This window comes from Gossypium arboreum, chromosome 9 (genome assembly GCF_025698485.1).
Source record: "Gossypium arboreum isolate Shixiya-1 chromosome 9, ASM2569848v2, whole genome shotgun sequence".
Classification (NCBI taxonomy): Eukaryota; Viridiplantae; Streptophyta; class Magnoliopsida; order Malvales; family Malvaceae; genus Gossypium; species Gossypium arboreum.
In genome coordinates, this window is record NC_069078.1 from 80,041,939 (window position 1) to 80,059,361 (window position 17,423).

At 30.2% G+C, this 17,423-nt stretch overlaps 1 protein-coding gene across 1 annotated transcript; it reads left to right on the plus strand.

Moving 5' to 3' along the window:
• The first annotated feature begins 14,542 nt into the window (after nt 1–14,542).
• On the plus strand, nt 14,543–16,294 carry LOC108456808 (expansin-A6). Its single transcript, XM_017755491.2, has 3 exons — nt 14,543–14,901; nt 15,077–15,395; nt 15,551–16,294. The coding sequence occupies exons 1-3, from the start codon at nt 14,736–14,738 to the stop codon at nt 15,858–15,860; spliced, it is 795 nt and encodes a 264-aa protein (XP_017610980.1). The 5' UTR covers nt 14,543–14,735; the 3' UTR covers nt 15,861–16,294.
• Nucleotides 16,295–17,423: the final 1,129 nt, after the last annotated feature.

Sequence of the window (17,423 nt, forward strand, 5' to 3'; positions counted from 1 at the left end):
TTGACTAATTTCTCTTTAATTTGAAGCTGATTCAATATTTTGACAGACGTTTCCTTTAGAAGCAGTCGATGCACCAAAACTTGCGTACCTTCCAAAAGTGAATTCGTAACAGGGAAAATCATGAATGGTTATGGCTGTCCCTTCACTAATTGTATGTTCTTGGTTTCAATTTAGCAACATGTCTCATTTCCCTCTTTAGCGGCTTCTTTGGTGAAAAGAGAGTGTTGCAAACAAGTTCAATAGAAGATGTTTTGAGACGGCGGAGAATATCTGAGCAAATCCTTTTAACGTCGAGTACATGGGCAGGTGAAGGTTAATAAGGTGAAACTAGACTAGGTGTATAACTCAGCTAGCATAGATTGAGAGGCCTAGAAAATGTTCAGAATTGCCAAAAATCCTTTCATAAGCAATTGTTATACGTGGGGAGGCCATCACCACTTATAAAAGGAGTTTTTGGCATTTTAACAATTCTAACTTCCTTAAACATTTTCTAGAGCTCTCTGTCTATTTTGCTGTACTTAGCCTGTTTCACTAGTTCTCTATCTTATAAATCAATTTCCTTTGTTACACTTGATATTACAGGATTTGCTTAAGTCTTTATGTCCACCGTCTCTGAGTACATTCCCCTTAATTTTCATTACCACCACATTCACAAAGTTCCTACTTTCATAACCTAAAAACCTAATGTATCTGGGGTTTGTTTTTAATATGATTTAAGCACTTCCCATCCAACAGTGAGTAATTTTAGGGGTTTTTAGTTTCACCATCATGCTTTTAAGGCTCGTGATTGTTGGTAATGTTTCAGCCATCGGCAGTGCAATTGAACTCTCAACCTAACTCCAGTGAGACACAGAAACCAACAAACAGTGCCCACCAAATACAAAATGTTGTACCAATATATCCTCTAGTAGCCTCTAGCAAACTACTTTTGGCGTTTCTGGGGATAGTTTAGTCGTTGTGGTGGTTGGCTTGCAGTTGATGGTCAATTAAGTTATGAGTAGGTGCGTATGGTTGCACGTTGGGAATTCATTTATGAACTGAGATTAAAACCTTAGTTATGGTAGGATGAATTTTAATGTTCCAACTTCCAAGCAACCAGCAGGAGACAAAAACACAATTCAATTCTCAACTAGACCCAATAATTGGGAAACTTCAACACAATCAAGGGTAATACATGTGTATCAATTTTTTTTTTTTTGTTTTTTTGGGAATTAGTTTAGGAGAAAGTTGAGTGTTCCTTTTAGTGCTATAAATCTAAATGCTAAAATATTGATTAGATCAGAGTGTCCCAATCAACTGAAAGCCTGTCTTATTGTCTACTCCATATACAACATGTTGAAGTGCATGTTCATACACATCAAAATCCTGACCCATAATTTGCACAAACAGACACACAGAATAAATAAATTAATAAAAATACATAGCCACTTGTTATATAAAATCATGCACATTGAGGGTTCCTTCCTTGAGTGACCTTGCTTGAAAATAATGCCTTCCCTTGAATGTCAAGCCTTATGTTGACAGCATAAAAAAAATATTTTAAAAAAGTTTCCTTTCAATGAAAGGTGGGGACCATGGAAGTTCCACCACTGATTCATTTTCATGATGGTTGCAGAATGCAGATGGAGGAATTCTAATATATTAGCTATAAAATGTTATCTCAAATTCTTGTAGCTTGAAGACAAGTTGCGAGGATAACATAGAACAAAAGAAAATGGGCCACAATAGTTGATTCTGAAATGGTTGAGACACAGCTTCAATTCTCGACTTCTTTTAATTATTATTAAAACGGAGGCACCCCAAGATCCACACGAAAGATTCAGGAACGTGGAAGCAGTTTTTGTGAGAAAGGTAGATCAGAGGTGAAGAAAATTGTCCAATAATCAATTCTAAACCTACCTCTATACAAATTGTAGTGATTAGAACATTAAATGTGATGTTTAAAATGCAGTTGAATTTGATGGAGCTAATCCTAAAAACTCATATTATGTGATTTAGAGTGATAAATGTGAAACCAAAACCAAATAGGGCAAAGGTTGTGTCGTTTTTGGATGGAGCTAAAAAAAGGTCCATGAAATTGGAGGAGTCAAGTGGAGTGCAGAGAAGAAGATCCACAAGGATGTGGAGATCTCAATATCAGATGGGTGATTGATAGGTGAGGTTAAAACAAGCCTGATATGATCAGTTGCAAATGGCGGATGTTGTTCCCTCCCCTCCCCCACCTGATAAGGCTGAACCCACACCCACATGGGTGCAGCCACCCCCATACCTCCTCCTCCTGACACTTCTATCTCTATCTCTTTCATGCACTGAATTCATCCATGTTTTTCAGTTTCGTCGATTTTGTAGTAAAAAATTTTCAGCTCAGCTGAGAATAATGCATGAATTAAGACTTTTGTTACTTTTTTTATTTTCTTTTTGGCCCCATAATATATCAATTAACTAATTAGAGGTTCCTCACGTAAGTCTCACCCTTTGACTTGCAAATCAAAACAACAGAAATCATTTGATACATATAAGAGATAATCTGCTTAAATTTAACTTTGTAAAATTTGTTGAAGGGTATCAGTTCTTTTTGGAGAATTCTCCAAGATGTTGTCCATTATACGGTCGATCTGGTCTGGTCCTTCAACAACTGAAGATATTGTTTTCATGTTGGGATTTTATTCCCGACTTCCACAGTTCACGGAGGGGACGCCTCGATTGATGAAGATAGGTACCTATAAGACTTGGGAAAGATGTTAATATGGGGTATGGGAATAATAATGGAGATACTTGAGCATAGAGCAACTCAAATCACTAATTAAGGCTTAAAGGCTTTAAGCATCAAACATGTTGCCTTTAAGCCTTGATGGTTTGAATCGCCCCCTTTTCTAAGTCTTGTAATCTTGCAGGTACTTGTCTCTACAAATTGAAATGTTCTCTTTTTGTGAACCGTTCATGACTCTCCGCGAAAGTTGGGAATAAAATCCTGACAAGAGGATAATACTTTCAATTATTGCGGGATCAAATTGACTACCTAGCAGGTGACACTTTTAAAATTTCTCCCAAAAGAACACAATTAAATTTGATTTTGATGATTTTTTAACCAATCTGGGTAAAAGAAAACAAAACTTTATTTAAGTAATTTAAAACCAAGGCATTTCCTTATCCTAAAACCCAAAAATAGTCATAACATCTGCTACATACATGATATAAACCATAATATATTAAACATATTAAATATTTTTTATAAAATTACAATTAAATCATATAAAATTTAAATTTAAATTGATATATTGAAAATATAAATAAATATAATAAAATTGAAAGTCCAATATCAATAAAAATAAATACATGACGTTTTTTATTTTAATTTAATAATGCATTTGCACGTAAATTATTTAACATATAATTATTATAATATATTAAGATAAAATTTTGTTAATTAATTTAATGCAATAATTTAAAGGATAATAATTTGATACATAAATAATAAAAAATTTAACTCCATAACCATTTTAAAATATATAAATTATTACAATTTAATATTTAAATATTTTACTTTATTATAGTGAGATTTTAGTAATCATTTCATAATCATTATCCTATTCTCATAGTTTTGAATAATTTAACAGTGCAATGACTATAGCTAAATTCGACATTTATGAATTTCGAAGAATTAACTCAAAGAAATTATTTTCTAGAAAATAAATTTTAGAGATATCTATTTTAATATTTAATTATTTATCTACTATATTCAAATAAAAAAAATCAGAAGTTGGTATGTATATTTTCCTATATTTTCTATTAATGGTAAATTATCAATAGAATTTAATTATATAATTTTGAACTTGAAATAATGATAAAATTTGTATATGTATTAAAAATTTATTAATAGTCGATTGAGTCTTAGTTCAATTGGTATGGATATTGTTGTTAATACAGGAGGATATAGATTCAAGTCGCTAAAGCGCATTATCTTTCTATTTATGAGTTGAGAATAGGCTATAAATAATTCTAAACATTATATTAAAAGATCATATATGATTAGTACATATAATACGATTATTCAAGATAAAATTTATTAATAGCTTATTAAATTTTGTCATTTTAATGATGAAATATATAATTATTGTGTTACCTATTATACATGCTATTTTCATATAAATTGTTAAATATTATGTTTTCCATTATACTTTAAAGTATTATAAATATGTCAACAAAAACTTTTTAATTATATTTAATTTATTAATATATCTTTAAATATTTTATTAATTTAACTCTCCAACTATAGAATAATTTCAAACATTTAGAAATAATTTTATATGATAGGATTTGAAACTATATTAATTTGATTAGTAAAATTTTAAATTTATTATTCAATTAAAATTTTATTTTTGATGTATTTATACATTTTTATTTTAATATGCACAAGTTATTATTTTCATTAGTCAACTCGACACTAACTTATTATTGTTGACAAAACCATAATAAATAATTGTAGTGCATTTAGTATTGTTTATATGATGATTTATGTGTTTAAATTTTGTTTTCTTGACAATTCAATATATATATTTTATTCTAATATCGTACATATTTCACGTGTTATTATGAGTAATTAGTTTCAAACCACACATTCCATTATTTATTGTATGCTATTTTTAAACACACATTTATATTCTAAATCTAATATTTCCATCCACATACGCGTGTGATAAGATTTCTAGTATATTTAGTTCACTTAATAAAAGTTTGTTAGATGTTGTAACTCACCTAACCCGTCTCTGTCGCCGGATTCGATTACGGAGTATTACAAGGCAAAATAACCAATTTAAGTACCTAACCAATGTGTCCTCGTTGACAACACAATTCAATTATCAACCTCAATTCACTTGACACATCAGCTAATTTGCATTCAAATTCATAAGTTCATATATAAAACTTATGCCAAACTTATGATTTCTTCTTAATCATTCACATTCATTCATACCATGATTCAAATACTTAATTTAGGTTTATATCACATGACCAAATCAACTTTATATGAATATATTCACACCAAGATTAAAGGCACATACACAAGTAAGCTTATACCAAACTTAAAACATAACATTTGTGATAAGTATCCAAACATATACAAAAACACCTATTACATGCCATATAACCCAAAATAAACATATCAAAATCTACTAAAATATAACTAGATAGTGTGATCTTCAAGTTGATGCAATCACCCGACTTCACAAAACATTATCTACAAGGAACAGAAAAGAACACGAGTAAGCTTTACTAGAGTTTAGTAAGTTCAACGGTTATAATGATAAAACTAAATATAACAATTTTAATAACAATATTAAAAGTCATAATCTCCTGTCAACCACAATCCATAACAGGTGAGTTTATACATAAACAAGTATGAAATCATTCACTATCAAGCCACAATGCTATCAGGAGATTAAAGAATAATCATTCAACAATTCAATAGCAAGACATTTAACACAAGAAACATAGCCTGATGAACGATATACGGATATTAGTACACAAATATCCATTTGAAACACGCCAAACGCTCAAAAGAGCCAATCCAACTGATAACACGCCTCGACACCAAGTGCCTAGCCTGTAGGCTAACATCCCTCCTATAACACGCCTCGGCACCAAGTGCCAAGGCCGAAGGCTTTACATCCACCCCCAGTAACACGCCATTAACACTATAAATATAACACAATAGTCCGCAACAAATGCTGGAGTTCAGTATATTCAATGAATAGGAAATAAATAAGAATCATCATCTCATCTCAAACCAATCTCGAACAGCGCGCACTATAACCTATTAGCATGCCAATCGTACTCTATTCTACGTTCATCCGACTTAAGAGTTATTTTTGTAAAACACAAATCCAAACAATTTATTACCTCAATTCATATTAAATTAACAGTAAAACATTAATTTTAACATTCAACATTCAATACCTCATTCAATTTATATTGCAATTTATATTAAAATAAACCAAACGAACTTACCAGGGTTAAACTGTAGTAACAACAAAGATTCAGATACTATTCAACTACCTTCCGTTTTCCTCGTTTATCTACTTGTTCTTGATCTATGATATGATTTATTTCAGTTATTAGCCTCAATTTCATATACCATTCAATTTAATACATGTAACTTTCTATTTACAACTTTTCACATAAACCCCAAAATTTCACATTTTATTCAATTTGGTCCCTAATACCAAAACATGATTATTTCTACAATTAAACTTTATACCCATTATAACAACATTATAAATATCCCAAATCAGCCCTTAAATGCTAAAATTTCACAAGAAAATCATGTCTAATTTAATTCATTTTCAATTAAACTCTTAAACTTAAAAATTATACAAAATCACTTAACAAAATATTTCTATTAAACACCCAAATATCATATTCTACCAATTAACATCCAAATCATTTAAAATCACCAATGATATATTTTCTATACTTTTTAATTTCATAAATTAGCTCTTACACTAGCTAAATTAAGTTATAACAATCTCAAAATTATCAAAATTATCAAAATGGGACAAGAATTTACATACCATGCAATTATATTTTAGTCAAGCCAAAACCAAGCACCTTCTATTCTGATTTTTAGGTGGAGAATTCCACTAAGGAAGACGATACTATTGTTACATATATTAAATTTAAGTTTTATTTAATAAATTACTTATTTTCCCTTTAATAAAACATGCCAATTTAACAAACATCTAGCCCTTAGCCGTCCACTACAACTAGAATAGGTATAATTATCATTTCAAGTCACAACTTCAAAGTTTAATAGCTATTTAACACTTTTAACTAATAAACAATGATTTTTGTAACCCTTACGATTTAGTCCTTTTTTACTTAATTGACTATCTAAACATTAAAATTACTGGACCAAAATTTAATACGACACTAGTGACCTCGTAAATATTCTCGTAAATATTAAATAATTAATATTTACGAACTGACATGTCAGAATTTGTGGTTCCAAAACTACTGTTTCGAAGCCACTGAAAAACAGGTTGTTACAGATGTTTTATTGTCATGTAATTTAATGATCAAACATCTTAAATAGTGGAATGGTCATATTTATAATTTACCGTTTTGTTATTAATTATATATTACAATTTTATTAATGATTTGCTACAATTTTTTATAGTTTTGATTATATCTGCTTTTTGTGACACAATGTCAAAAATCATCCATAGCCCCTCCCAAACTCATAAATAAAAAGATAATGTGCTTCAATACACTCTAATCCATATGCTCTTACATTGACAACAATGTCTATACCAATCGAGCTAAAACTTAATTGATTAAAACCTTTGCAACTATAGAAACATACAATTTAATAATCTATAATTGTAAAATTTAAAATTATGCTACAATAATGATGAGATTTGTAAAAAAAAATAAACTATTCTTATTTATAGCTTATTCAAGTTTTGAAATTTTAAGAACAAATTTTATGATTATTGTATCGCCTATCATAATTTACTACTTTATTATGAATTAATTATTATCTCAATTTTATTACAATATTATTAATATGTCACTACAATCTTTTTAATTATTTATTAATAACTTATTTACGTAATAATTTTATTAAATTTAAAGTTATTAGTTTAGAACTATTTAACACAATGAAAATTTTACATTTGCAAGTATAAAAGTTATTTGTCTTTTATTAATAGCTAATTAATTATAATAAAAAAGTTAATTATTATATTATGGATTTTGTTTTTGGTGAAAGTAAAATGACTACAAACGTATTTAGCCTAGGTCCTCAAAGGAGGATCCTCAAATAATCTTGAGCCTGGTCTTTTGTCCCTAACTATTTTGACAAGACTATCAACAATTATATTTTCTTCCTAATAGATATGTTGAATCTTTCAATGCTTTACTGTCGATAGAGTTTGTTGTATTCTTTTGATTAGGGTGAAATTAGATGTTCTAGCCGAATCATCCTGAATGACAATAACTGCTTAAAGATTATCTGTTTGAATTTTTAATATTATCTTATACAATATATTTCTAATAATTAACGAAGTTATCATAATTCCAAACTTAAATATTTAATACTATTTGTGTCTTAAAATATTATGTTCTTAAAAGAAAAAAATCTTATCATTTATATTAATAGATTTTGTAAAATTTTAAAATTATATTTAATTGTTCCTTCATACATTCATTTACTATAATTTTATCCATAAATTATCAAATGTGGGAAAATTTCTTTTAACAATTTTTATTAAAATTAGAATTTAATGGATTAATTGTAGGTTAATGGACTATATTTTAATTAAATTAATTTAGTTTTCTTCAACGTACTTAAATAGAGGCAATTTATTAAGTTGAAAATTAAATAAATTAATTAAAATTTCACATTAAAAATTATTAATTTTGAAGTAATCATGTGAACTCTATTTTAAATATTAATTAGTTTAATTTTAATAATATAATAAAATTACATATTTTGATAGCATAATTTTGTTAATTTTAAAATTTTAAAGAGGGTTTATATCCTTCACTTTTTTTTTTGAAGTTCATACATATATATATTATACTCTATTAAAAATTTTAAATTTTACTATGCATTAATTTATAATTTCGTTATTTTTAATGATTAAACATAATTATTTTTCATATTTTGAAAAGTTAAAAGTGTAATTTTATAATAAATTAATTTATAATTTTATTATTTCTAAATGGACTAAACACAAAATTTCCATTTTGGAGCTAAAATTCTTGCTTGCCCCAGCGTCGCCTCTGTATATAAATATAAATCTGGGTTTCAAGTTATTATAATTTTTAAGATTTATATTTATTGCACTTATCGTATAAAATTTAATATGCTATTATTGAACCACAAGACATCATCTATTAATAATTAATAATTATATTTAATTCAAATAATTCTAAATTATTTCATTAATATATCTTAATAAACTACTAATAAATTTTTTAATATATAGGAGGCGAGAAATTGGGTACCACGTAGTAGTACCTTCCTAAGGAATCAAAATTAAAGTTCATATTTTGTAATACAATCAGATATATTTAGAAAAAGAAAAGTCAAACTGTTATGCACATCATAAAGTCAAAGGAAACTAAGTATTTAAACCTATCATTTAGAAGAAATGCATGTTACTATATTCCTTTGAATATTGAAGATTAAGTAATGTTATTCTTTGATCTTGTATTCATATCAACTATAATGTAAACAAGTTATCACCAATAAATTAATATGTCAACTTTTTTTTTTCACAAAGGGCTGGTTGAAGATAAATTGTGAGAATTATTATTTTAAATAATTTTATTTTAAATTTTGATGATATTTGTTCTTTTTATATAATGTCTAAAAATACTGTAGATTTTTTAATTAAGTAAATAGAAAAATAATATATTTTAACATTGTCAAACTCATGTCCTTTTATATTAGTAATAATATTGATACAATATGAATTTTTTTTAAATGTTATCTTGCTTGTTAGTTAGTCCAACTAAGAGTTTCTAAAATGTTTAACTTGGGATAATGTATAATTAATGGATGCACTATCTTCAAAGGTTTTTTTTTTTTTTTTGTTGTTGTTATATATAATTTGTGGAGTGGACTTTCTTATAATGTCAACAAAAGGCAATTATGAAATCCCATGTGATAAGGGTTACATAAAACATTTGTTTATTCATCTTCTAATTAAATTTAATATAGTATATACATGCAAAGTCAAACCCTAGGAAGAGACTTGAGGAATTGGTTGCCCCATTTATTTATTAAGGTATTCACTCGAGTGAATTTAGTAATAAAATTTTAGGAATTAAATAATGAGATAGTTATTTGATATTTTGGCCCTGAAATTTCTTAATTCATTAAAAATTTATTATATATATATATGGGTAAATTTATTAATTCATTTAATAAATGAAACCATATAATTTAGGAGAAAAAAATAATAAATACTCGTCATAGATGGTAAAGAACAAATTTTATCAACATAACAAAGGCTTTAGCCTAGCATCAATAGAATATTAAGACACGTTAACATTGATTTTGTCACAACTCAAGCACGATATATTGGAGTAATTGCAAGCACTTAACATGATAAGGAAATCAACCTTGGATGGTCCAAAGCGGCGAGCAGAAATTGACAAAAGAATAGAGCATTCACCAAACTATAGAGAATGACAACAAAATCATCCTTAAAATCACTTGTAAAACAAAGATTACATGCATAAGCAAGACTAAAAATCGTGCTACAAGAGCAGATAAAAACTTCTAAAATTGAAGACTTATTAAACAATGGGAAAAAAAACAAAAAATAAAATATATAAAATTTAAGACGATACGGGTTCAAATCAACTCATGAAATTATTTATTATTCTGAAATATTCTCAAAACAGAATTAGATTAAGAAACTAACGAAGAGGCACCCGCTTTTCAAGAAAAAAAACGTGGCGGGTGGTGTTTTAACGAACGACATACATCATCATCTATCCATCACAAACTTGTGAAGACAACAAAAATACCTACAAAATAGATCTGCAAACTGAAAAAAAAGAAAAGACATGTGCAGTGAATGAAAAAAAAAGAAAAAAAAAAGTTGGTGAGAGAGAGAAAAAAGTAGGCGATAGTGAGCTTGGAAGCTGACATCGCCTATGAGAGAAAGCACATGTATATTTAAAATAAATAAATAAATAGTAAATGTGAAAAAGTTCCGGTGCTTGTGACCCAATAATTACCTTTAAATAATGATTTTTTTTGTTCAATAATAATGACCCTTTTGATATTTGTAAAAAAAAGTGTGTATATATATGGGGTATTAAAATATTAAAATTTGAATTTTAGTATTAAAATATGCATAAAGTGTTGGATCAAATGTTGGGATGTGATAAAATATACGATTGAAACAGTTAGAAAACGTTGAAAACACAATTTAATTTTAAATTAAAATCTCATTATATACATATTTAATATTTAAATCGAGGTTATTTAGATTTTTAGTTTGATAAATAAACGGAAGTAATTGTAGTTAATATATAGATGAGGATATGATTGTAAGTTATTGTAAAATTGAAATCAAACCATTTAGGAAATAAGAAATAAGGGCATGGCATCATGAGATATGAGGGAATCCAAAAGCAAAGAAGAATAGATTAGAGATGATGTTAGATCCAGTGGGTGGCACCTTCACATGCCAACCTCAAGCCATACCCACGTAGTATTGTACATTATGTGTTGGTGAAGAAGCTCCGACATCATGCACTTTAGTACTTTTTTTTATTCAAATCTTCAATACCCGGGCTTGCATGGCAGATTTCCTAGATCTGGTTGGTCCGTCAGATTGGGACATAAATTTACGTCTCCAATTTTATTAACATGCACTTGTATTAACGGCATGGTACGTGAATGAATATTACAGATTATTCCACCTAACCCACCTTCTCCACGCCTAAATCACTCCTTAAATTTTATGGGATCACCTATCAACATAAATGATTATTTGATTCAACTCATAATTACATTTATCTAATATTATCTTTAAATAAATGCGAAAATTTGGATAACTATTATTCAAACCTCCTACTTCTCCTAACCCAATTATTATGAGTGTTTTTGAAAGTCCAAGTTATAACTAGACAAAAATAAATAATTCAACTAGATTGAATTTAGATCAAATTTTATTAGAGGTCGACCCATATAAATAATGAAAGAGAAAAATAGAGAAGATCGAACATATAAATTTTATGTGAAAAAATTCATCCGAAGAGAATAAAAACCACGAGCAGAGCAAGGGAGACTTCAACTTTTCACTAAATGAGAAAACAAATGAGAGTACAATATGGACAAAGCCCTAACTCTCATAGAGCTCTCTCAAAAGGAGTACGAAATTCTCTCCATAGTTACCATAAAAATTCTCACCAAAACTCATATGCGATTACATCTTATTGCCTCCATAATTGCTTTTTTTTTTTTTTGCCTCTTAAAACAGAGATACAATGCTCATTTAAATAGTTTAAGATTAGAGGTCTAATCATACTAAAATATCAAGAGTAATCAAAGTTTCACTAAGAGAAGAAACTCAATTTATGTAGGGAACACGTAGCCATGTCGCAACATCCCCATTCGCGTCGTCGCAACATCAGGAAGTTTCTTGTCATGACGTCGCCGTCTGTTCGACCGAAAATACGAGGCACACTCCACAAATTCATATATGATAAGTCTTAAATTTAAAATCTCAAGTTCAAATGTAAAGAAAAAAGGACCAGAATGTTAAAGAAAAAGTTCAAATGTACCTTTTTATTAAAGCTTAAAAAATAGTCAATTCAAACCCAAAACGTAATAAGGAATAATAGTACAAATTTGATTAGTTATCACATGTACCAAGGAAAAGCCGAATGGTAACAAATTTTTTTCCATCCCTAAGTTACTCCCTACAAGATAAAATAAACCAGTAAAATCCCAATTGTGGAGGACGAAAAATTTATAAATAGTTTGAAATTTAAATTATTATATATATATTTGAATGGATCGTCAGATTAGATAAAATTCAATAGGGCCCAGTAGGAAAAACAGCAACTGTGGCTCTTGTTTCTTTCTTAATTTTTGGGTGTGATAAATAATGCATTCAAAAGAAAAGGAAAAGGAAGAAAAAAAAAAAAGAAAAGAAGAAGAAGCTGCTGTTGGTGTTGCAGTGGATGGTAATAAAGGAGGGGAAAATGGGGATGAGGAGGGGATCCCTGTCCTGTTTCACGGTTAAAGCTTAGTAGCCATGCAGAATCAGCAACGGCCTCTGTTGGCTTCAGCTCCATCATGGCTTCAATTTGATTCACAGACGCGTAAAAAGGACGAGTTTTGGTCCCACTTCTCACCATCTTACGCGCTTTCCCCTTGCATTTTACTATATTTTGTTTGTTATCTCCACTAGTTAAAAAGAATATTATTACGGGGATATATAGAGCTAAACAAAAATACTAATGGTTAGGCTTAAAATATTCTTTATTATTTTTATTAAAAAATACTTTTAAACATCTTTAGAAATAAATATCATTATTATATTTTTTAAATTAATAGTGTTTGCAGTTATATAACATCAATCCATCAAATGTAAAATTCTTAAAATTTTTATATATTTATGCTATATGTCATGTTTTATTGTTTAATTATATTGTATTCAATCTATCTATCTATATTATATTTAAATGTTTTAGATGGTGTAATTAAAATTTATTTTATTTAGTCTCGGAGTTAGGTGAGATAATAAGGATCTTTTATCTTAACTAGTGGTCGAGGTTCGATCTTTACCTCGGGTATGGAGCAGCTTTAAAATTTGCGGCCAAAATCTTCCTCCTTAATGGGTCTACATCTTTGCCTCACTCTAGTAAATATCTTAAGAAATAAAAAATCCATTTTATTTAAAAATATAAAAATATTATGATCATGTTTTTATATTTTTACAGTTTTATATAAAATATATAAAAACCTTTTAAAATTAGAATGAATCAATTACATCTTTAAAACCTTACTTCATTATTTCAAAGCCTCGTTTATTTTTTATGTAGCTTTTTTTAAAAATATATTTGGGTAAATTGTATAACTAAGTTTACTAAATTATTATTAAGTTTACGTTTAGGTTGCTCAGCTTCAAAAAAGTTATAAAATGGTCACTGAACTATTCAAAAGTTTTCATTTAAGTCACTATGTTGTTAAAATTACTATTGTATGACATTTTCTATTCGCACTGACTGCACTAATCAAAAGCTTTCCTTCCTTTTCTCTTCTACAATTCAATTTCATTTCACGAAATAGCTTTGAACGTTACGATCTACGAACCAAAATTTAAGCAACTTTCTTCTCCGTTCTCCGGCATTGGCTGTCAGATCAATTCGGTATGTTCTTCTACTCATCATTGACTATTGATCCATTGTACCGATTGTCAAACCGTCGCTTGAAAATCGCTAGCTAGATTTTATTTTTCTAAAAAAACTTAACAACCCATTGACTTAAATATAATTTTTCAAATAGTCCAATTATCATTTTGTAACTTTTGAAAATTGAATGAATAAAACATAAACTTATTAATAGTTTAAAAATTTTGGGTGTAATTCAGCCGTATATTTTTCACATAAATATTTTTTTCTAAAATTGTCATAATTTAGTATTATAACTCTTAAGTCCACTTGAATGCTTGGAAATCAAAGAATGGTGAAAGGATACATAAGAAAAGAAAAAAAAGGGTTTAACCTGAAATCAAAGATAAAAGTCTCAATGATGAATATGAGATAGGAACCCGAGGAGTTCACACTAATATCCTCTCTAGCAATTTGGTTCAAGGATGCATGTGCGGCATGTCCAATTATTTTGATTAGGTCTTCAACTTTTTGCCCATGTGTGAGGCACATCACATGGTGTTCCAAATTTAGTTAACCCGGACCTAAAGCCAAACATTTATTATAAAGAAAAAAGGCAAAAAAAAGAAAGGGGTGATGTGTTTTAAAGTAATCGTATCTCATATTAATTTATTAATATACTTTGATTACCTTTTCAACATGTCTGTGATTACCTTTTCAACAACAGTTTAACCCCTCCCCCATTTCAGCTCCTCAATAAGTACCCCCACCATCTTCCCGCTTCCCATACGCCCGATATTCAACACATCAGCATTTCTCTTTCTTTACTCTCTTATAATTTTCCCCCATCTTAAAACTAAAGAAAAATAACAATGTCCGCAGTTGCTCCTTCTTTTTCCTTGAGTGTGCTCTGTTTTGCTTCATTGCTCTCCTTTTTGGCTGTGGTGAATGCAAGAATCCCTGGAGTTTTTACTGGTGGAGCTTGGGAAAGTGCCCATGCTACATTTTATGGTGGAAGCGATGCTTCTGGAACAATGGGTATTTGTTTTTTAGTCCGTTAATCTTCTTCTTTAACCATAAACTGCTGTAGTTAATACAGTTGTCTTGCACAAGGCCTTGTTCTGCATTTCCCTAAAACCATGATTTTTTTGCATTGCATTTCCCTAAAACCATTAAAATGGTGTTTGAATTTTTTTTCGTCCCTTTGTTTTAGGCGGTGCATGTGGGTACGGGAATCTCTACAGTCAAGGCTATGGCGTGAATACAGCAGCTTTAAGCACTGCACTTTTCAACAATGGCCTTAGCTGCGGTGCTTGCTTTGAGATTAAGTGCGCAAACGACCCCAGATGGTGTCACTCCGGCAGCCCTTCCATTATTATCACTGCCACTAACTTTTGCCCTCCTAACTATGCTCTCCCAAATGACAATGGCGGCTGGTGCAACCCTCCACGCCCTCACTTTGACCTTGCCATGCCTATGTTCCTCAAAATCGCCGAGTACCGTGCTGGTATTGTCCCCGTCTCTTACCGTAGGTGAGTCCCCAAAATCTTTCCCCTTTTACTTCATTGGGTTTTCTGCCATTGTTATATTCGTACGATTTCTACAGAATTTTCTTGTTCCCAGTTTTCTTCGGAACCAAACAGATTATATTTACTCCGATTAATTAACTGTTGATTATTTTTGACAGAGTGCCATGCCGAAAGCAAGGGGGGATACGATTCACCATTAACGGATTCCGTTACTTCAACTTGGTTTTGGTCACCAACGTCGCGGGTGCAGGGGATATCGTGAAGGTGAAGGTGAAGGGAACCAACACCAATTGGATGAGCATGAGCCGTAACTGGGGTCAAAACTGGCAGTCAAACGCCGTTTTGGTGGGTCAGGCACTCTCGTTCAGAGTCACGGGCAGTGACAGGCGAACCTCCACTTCCTTGAACGTGGCACCTGCTAATTGGCAATTCGGCCAAACCTTCACGGGAAAGAATTTCCGCGTTTGAATCTCACACTTGCCCCTTTTTAGTAATATCTTCACTTATTATTTTCCTTTTTTAACCCAGCTCTTCAAAATTCCTTTATTTTCCCAGGAAATTTTGAAGTAGTGGGTAGTTGGGTAAAAGTAAAAATGGGGGTTGGGGGGTGTTCGGTGGAATTTACAAAAAAAAAAAAGAAAATGGTTATAGATAGTTTAGCAAAGTGATTAAAGCGAAGCATATGTAGTAACTTTTGTTTTTCACCGTAATCTTGGGTCGGCGTTTTCCTTTTCTTTTGTTGGTGATTGAGCTGGTGCTAATAGTTAGTTCAAAGTCCAGCTAGTGGTAAAATGTTGTTTAAGGGGGCTGAAGCGGCTGCAAATCAAGGCAAAACATGTAGCCCGCAGCTCTTGGTCTTAGTCATTATATATATACACTAATTTTCATTTTTACTGCTCTAATACTGTACCTTCTTCTATATTTATCTTGCTTCATTTAGCTTTCTCATTTTTCATTAAAAGATATTTAAGAGCTTCCAATCTAATTCTCAAAGCAAATAAAAGAGTTATTAAAGGATGTATTTAATCTTAGGTAGCCTTTATTATGGGGGGTTTTGGTTTGTGCTCAACTGGCCATTGCTTCAAAGCAAGAAATAGTGGTAAATATCAAAGGAAGGAGGGGACTGCAAAGTAGAGCTTTCCATGAACCACATGTCGGTTGATGGTGCAGAAGACCATGTGCTGCTAGTCTGGCACTCGCCCTTGCCGTCCATTTAACTTTCTTTTTATGTTTTCAGCTTCCATGGCTCCACCCCCACAACCCCTTTTGCCTTTTTACCTTTATTTGATGCCTTGAAAGTGAGATACCAGATGCAAATATGAATCAATGAGTATTATGATGATACGCAAAAGAAAATAAACATGTCGTTAAATGTTAATACACAAATTAGCATATCTGGTTAGCACCATCGTCTTCCCTCAGCCGCCAAATATGTCGTCTTTAGAGTACACTTCTTAAAAAGTCTTAATGATTAGGTCTATCGACAATGAGCAAATGTAAAACGGCACATCATTCATTGTATTAATTAACTAGTACCGTAGTATTAAACAATAACAACTTAGGGAAATGAGTATTTTGATACATTAAAATGGTTTTTATGGCAAGTGTGATTAACAGATAGACATCACATCCCAGAAATAGAGAAAAATGTCCTGTCTAACTGAAGGTACTATATTTCCTCTTCTGTGAAATATCAACTATCAATAACAATGGATCTAATTTTGAGCCAAACAGACATCCTTTTCTTTTGTTATCGATATATATGGTCTCTGCTTACTTGCTTTGAAAGGAAAATAAATTGAATAAAGCAATGAAAGCGCGGTGGCTTTGGGCTTTGGCCATCTCAAAATTGCATTACCATCCGAATTTTTTGACCCAACTCTATGCCGTTCCTTGGCCTTTACCAACTTTAAAGATGCTTCCACTTAAGATGGTTTTAACAGACAAACGGCATCTCTTTCATTGTTTTTTTCCCAAGAAAATTATCAAGTTGTATGCCTTTTTAGGTAAAATAATAGGACGATGAAGCTC

Excerpts from the sequence above, each read along its gene's own strand:
- LOC108456808 (XM_017755491.2), top strand. The coding sequence starts at position 14,736 with ATGTCCGCAGTTGCTCCTTCTTTTTCCTTGAGTGTGCTCTGTTTTGCT. Across the intron at positions 14,902-15,076 it reads CGATGCTTCTGGAACAATGG|GCGGTGCATGTGGGTACGGG; the intron begins GTATTTGTTTTT and ends CCTTTGTTTTAG. Across the intron at positions 15,396-15,550 it reads GTCCCCGTCTCTTACCGTAG|AGTGCCATGCCGAAAGCAAG; the intron begins GTGAGTCCCCAA and ends TATTTTTGACAG.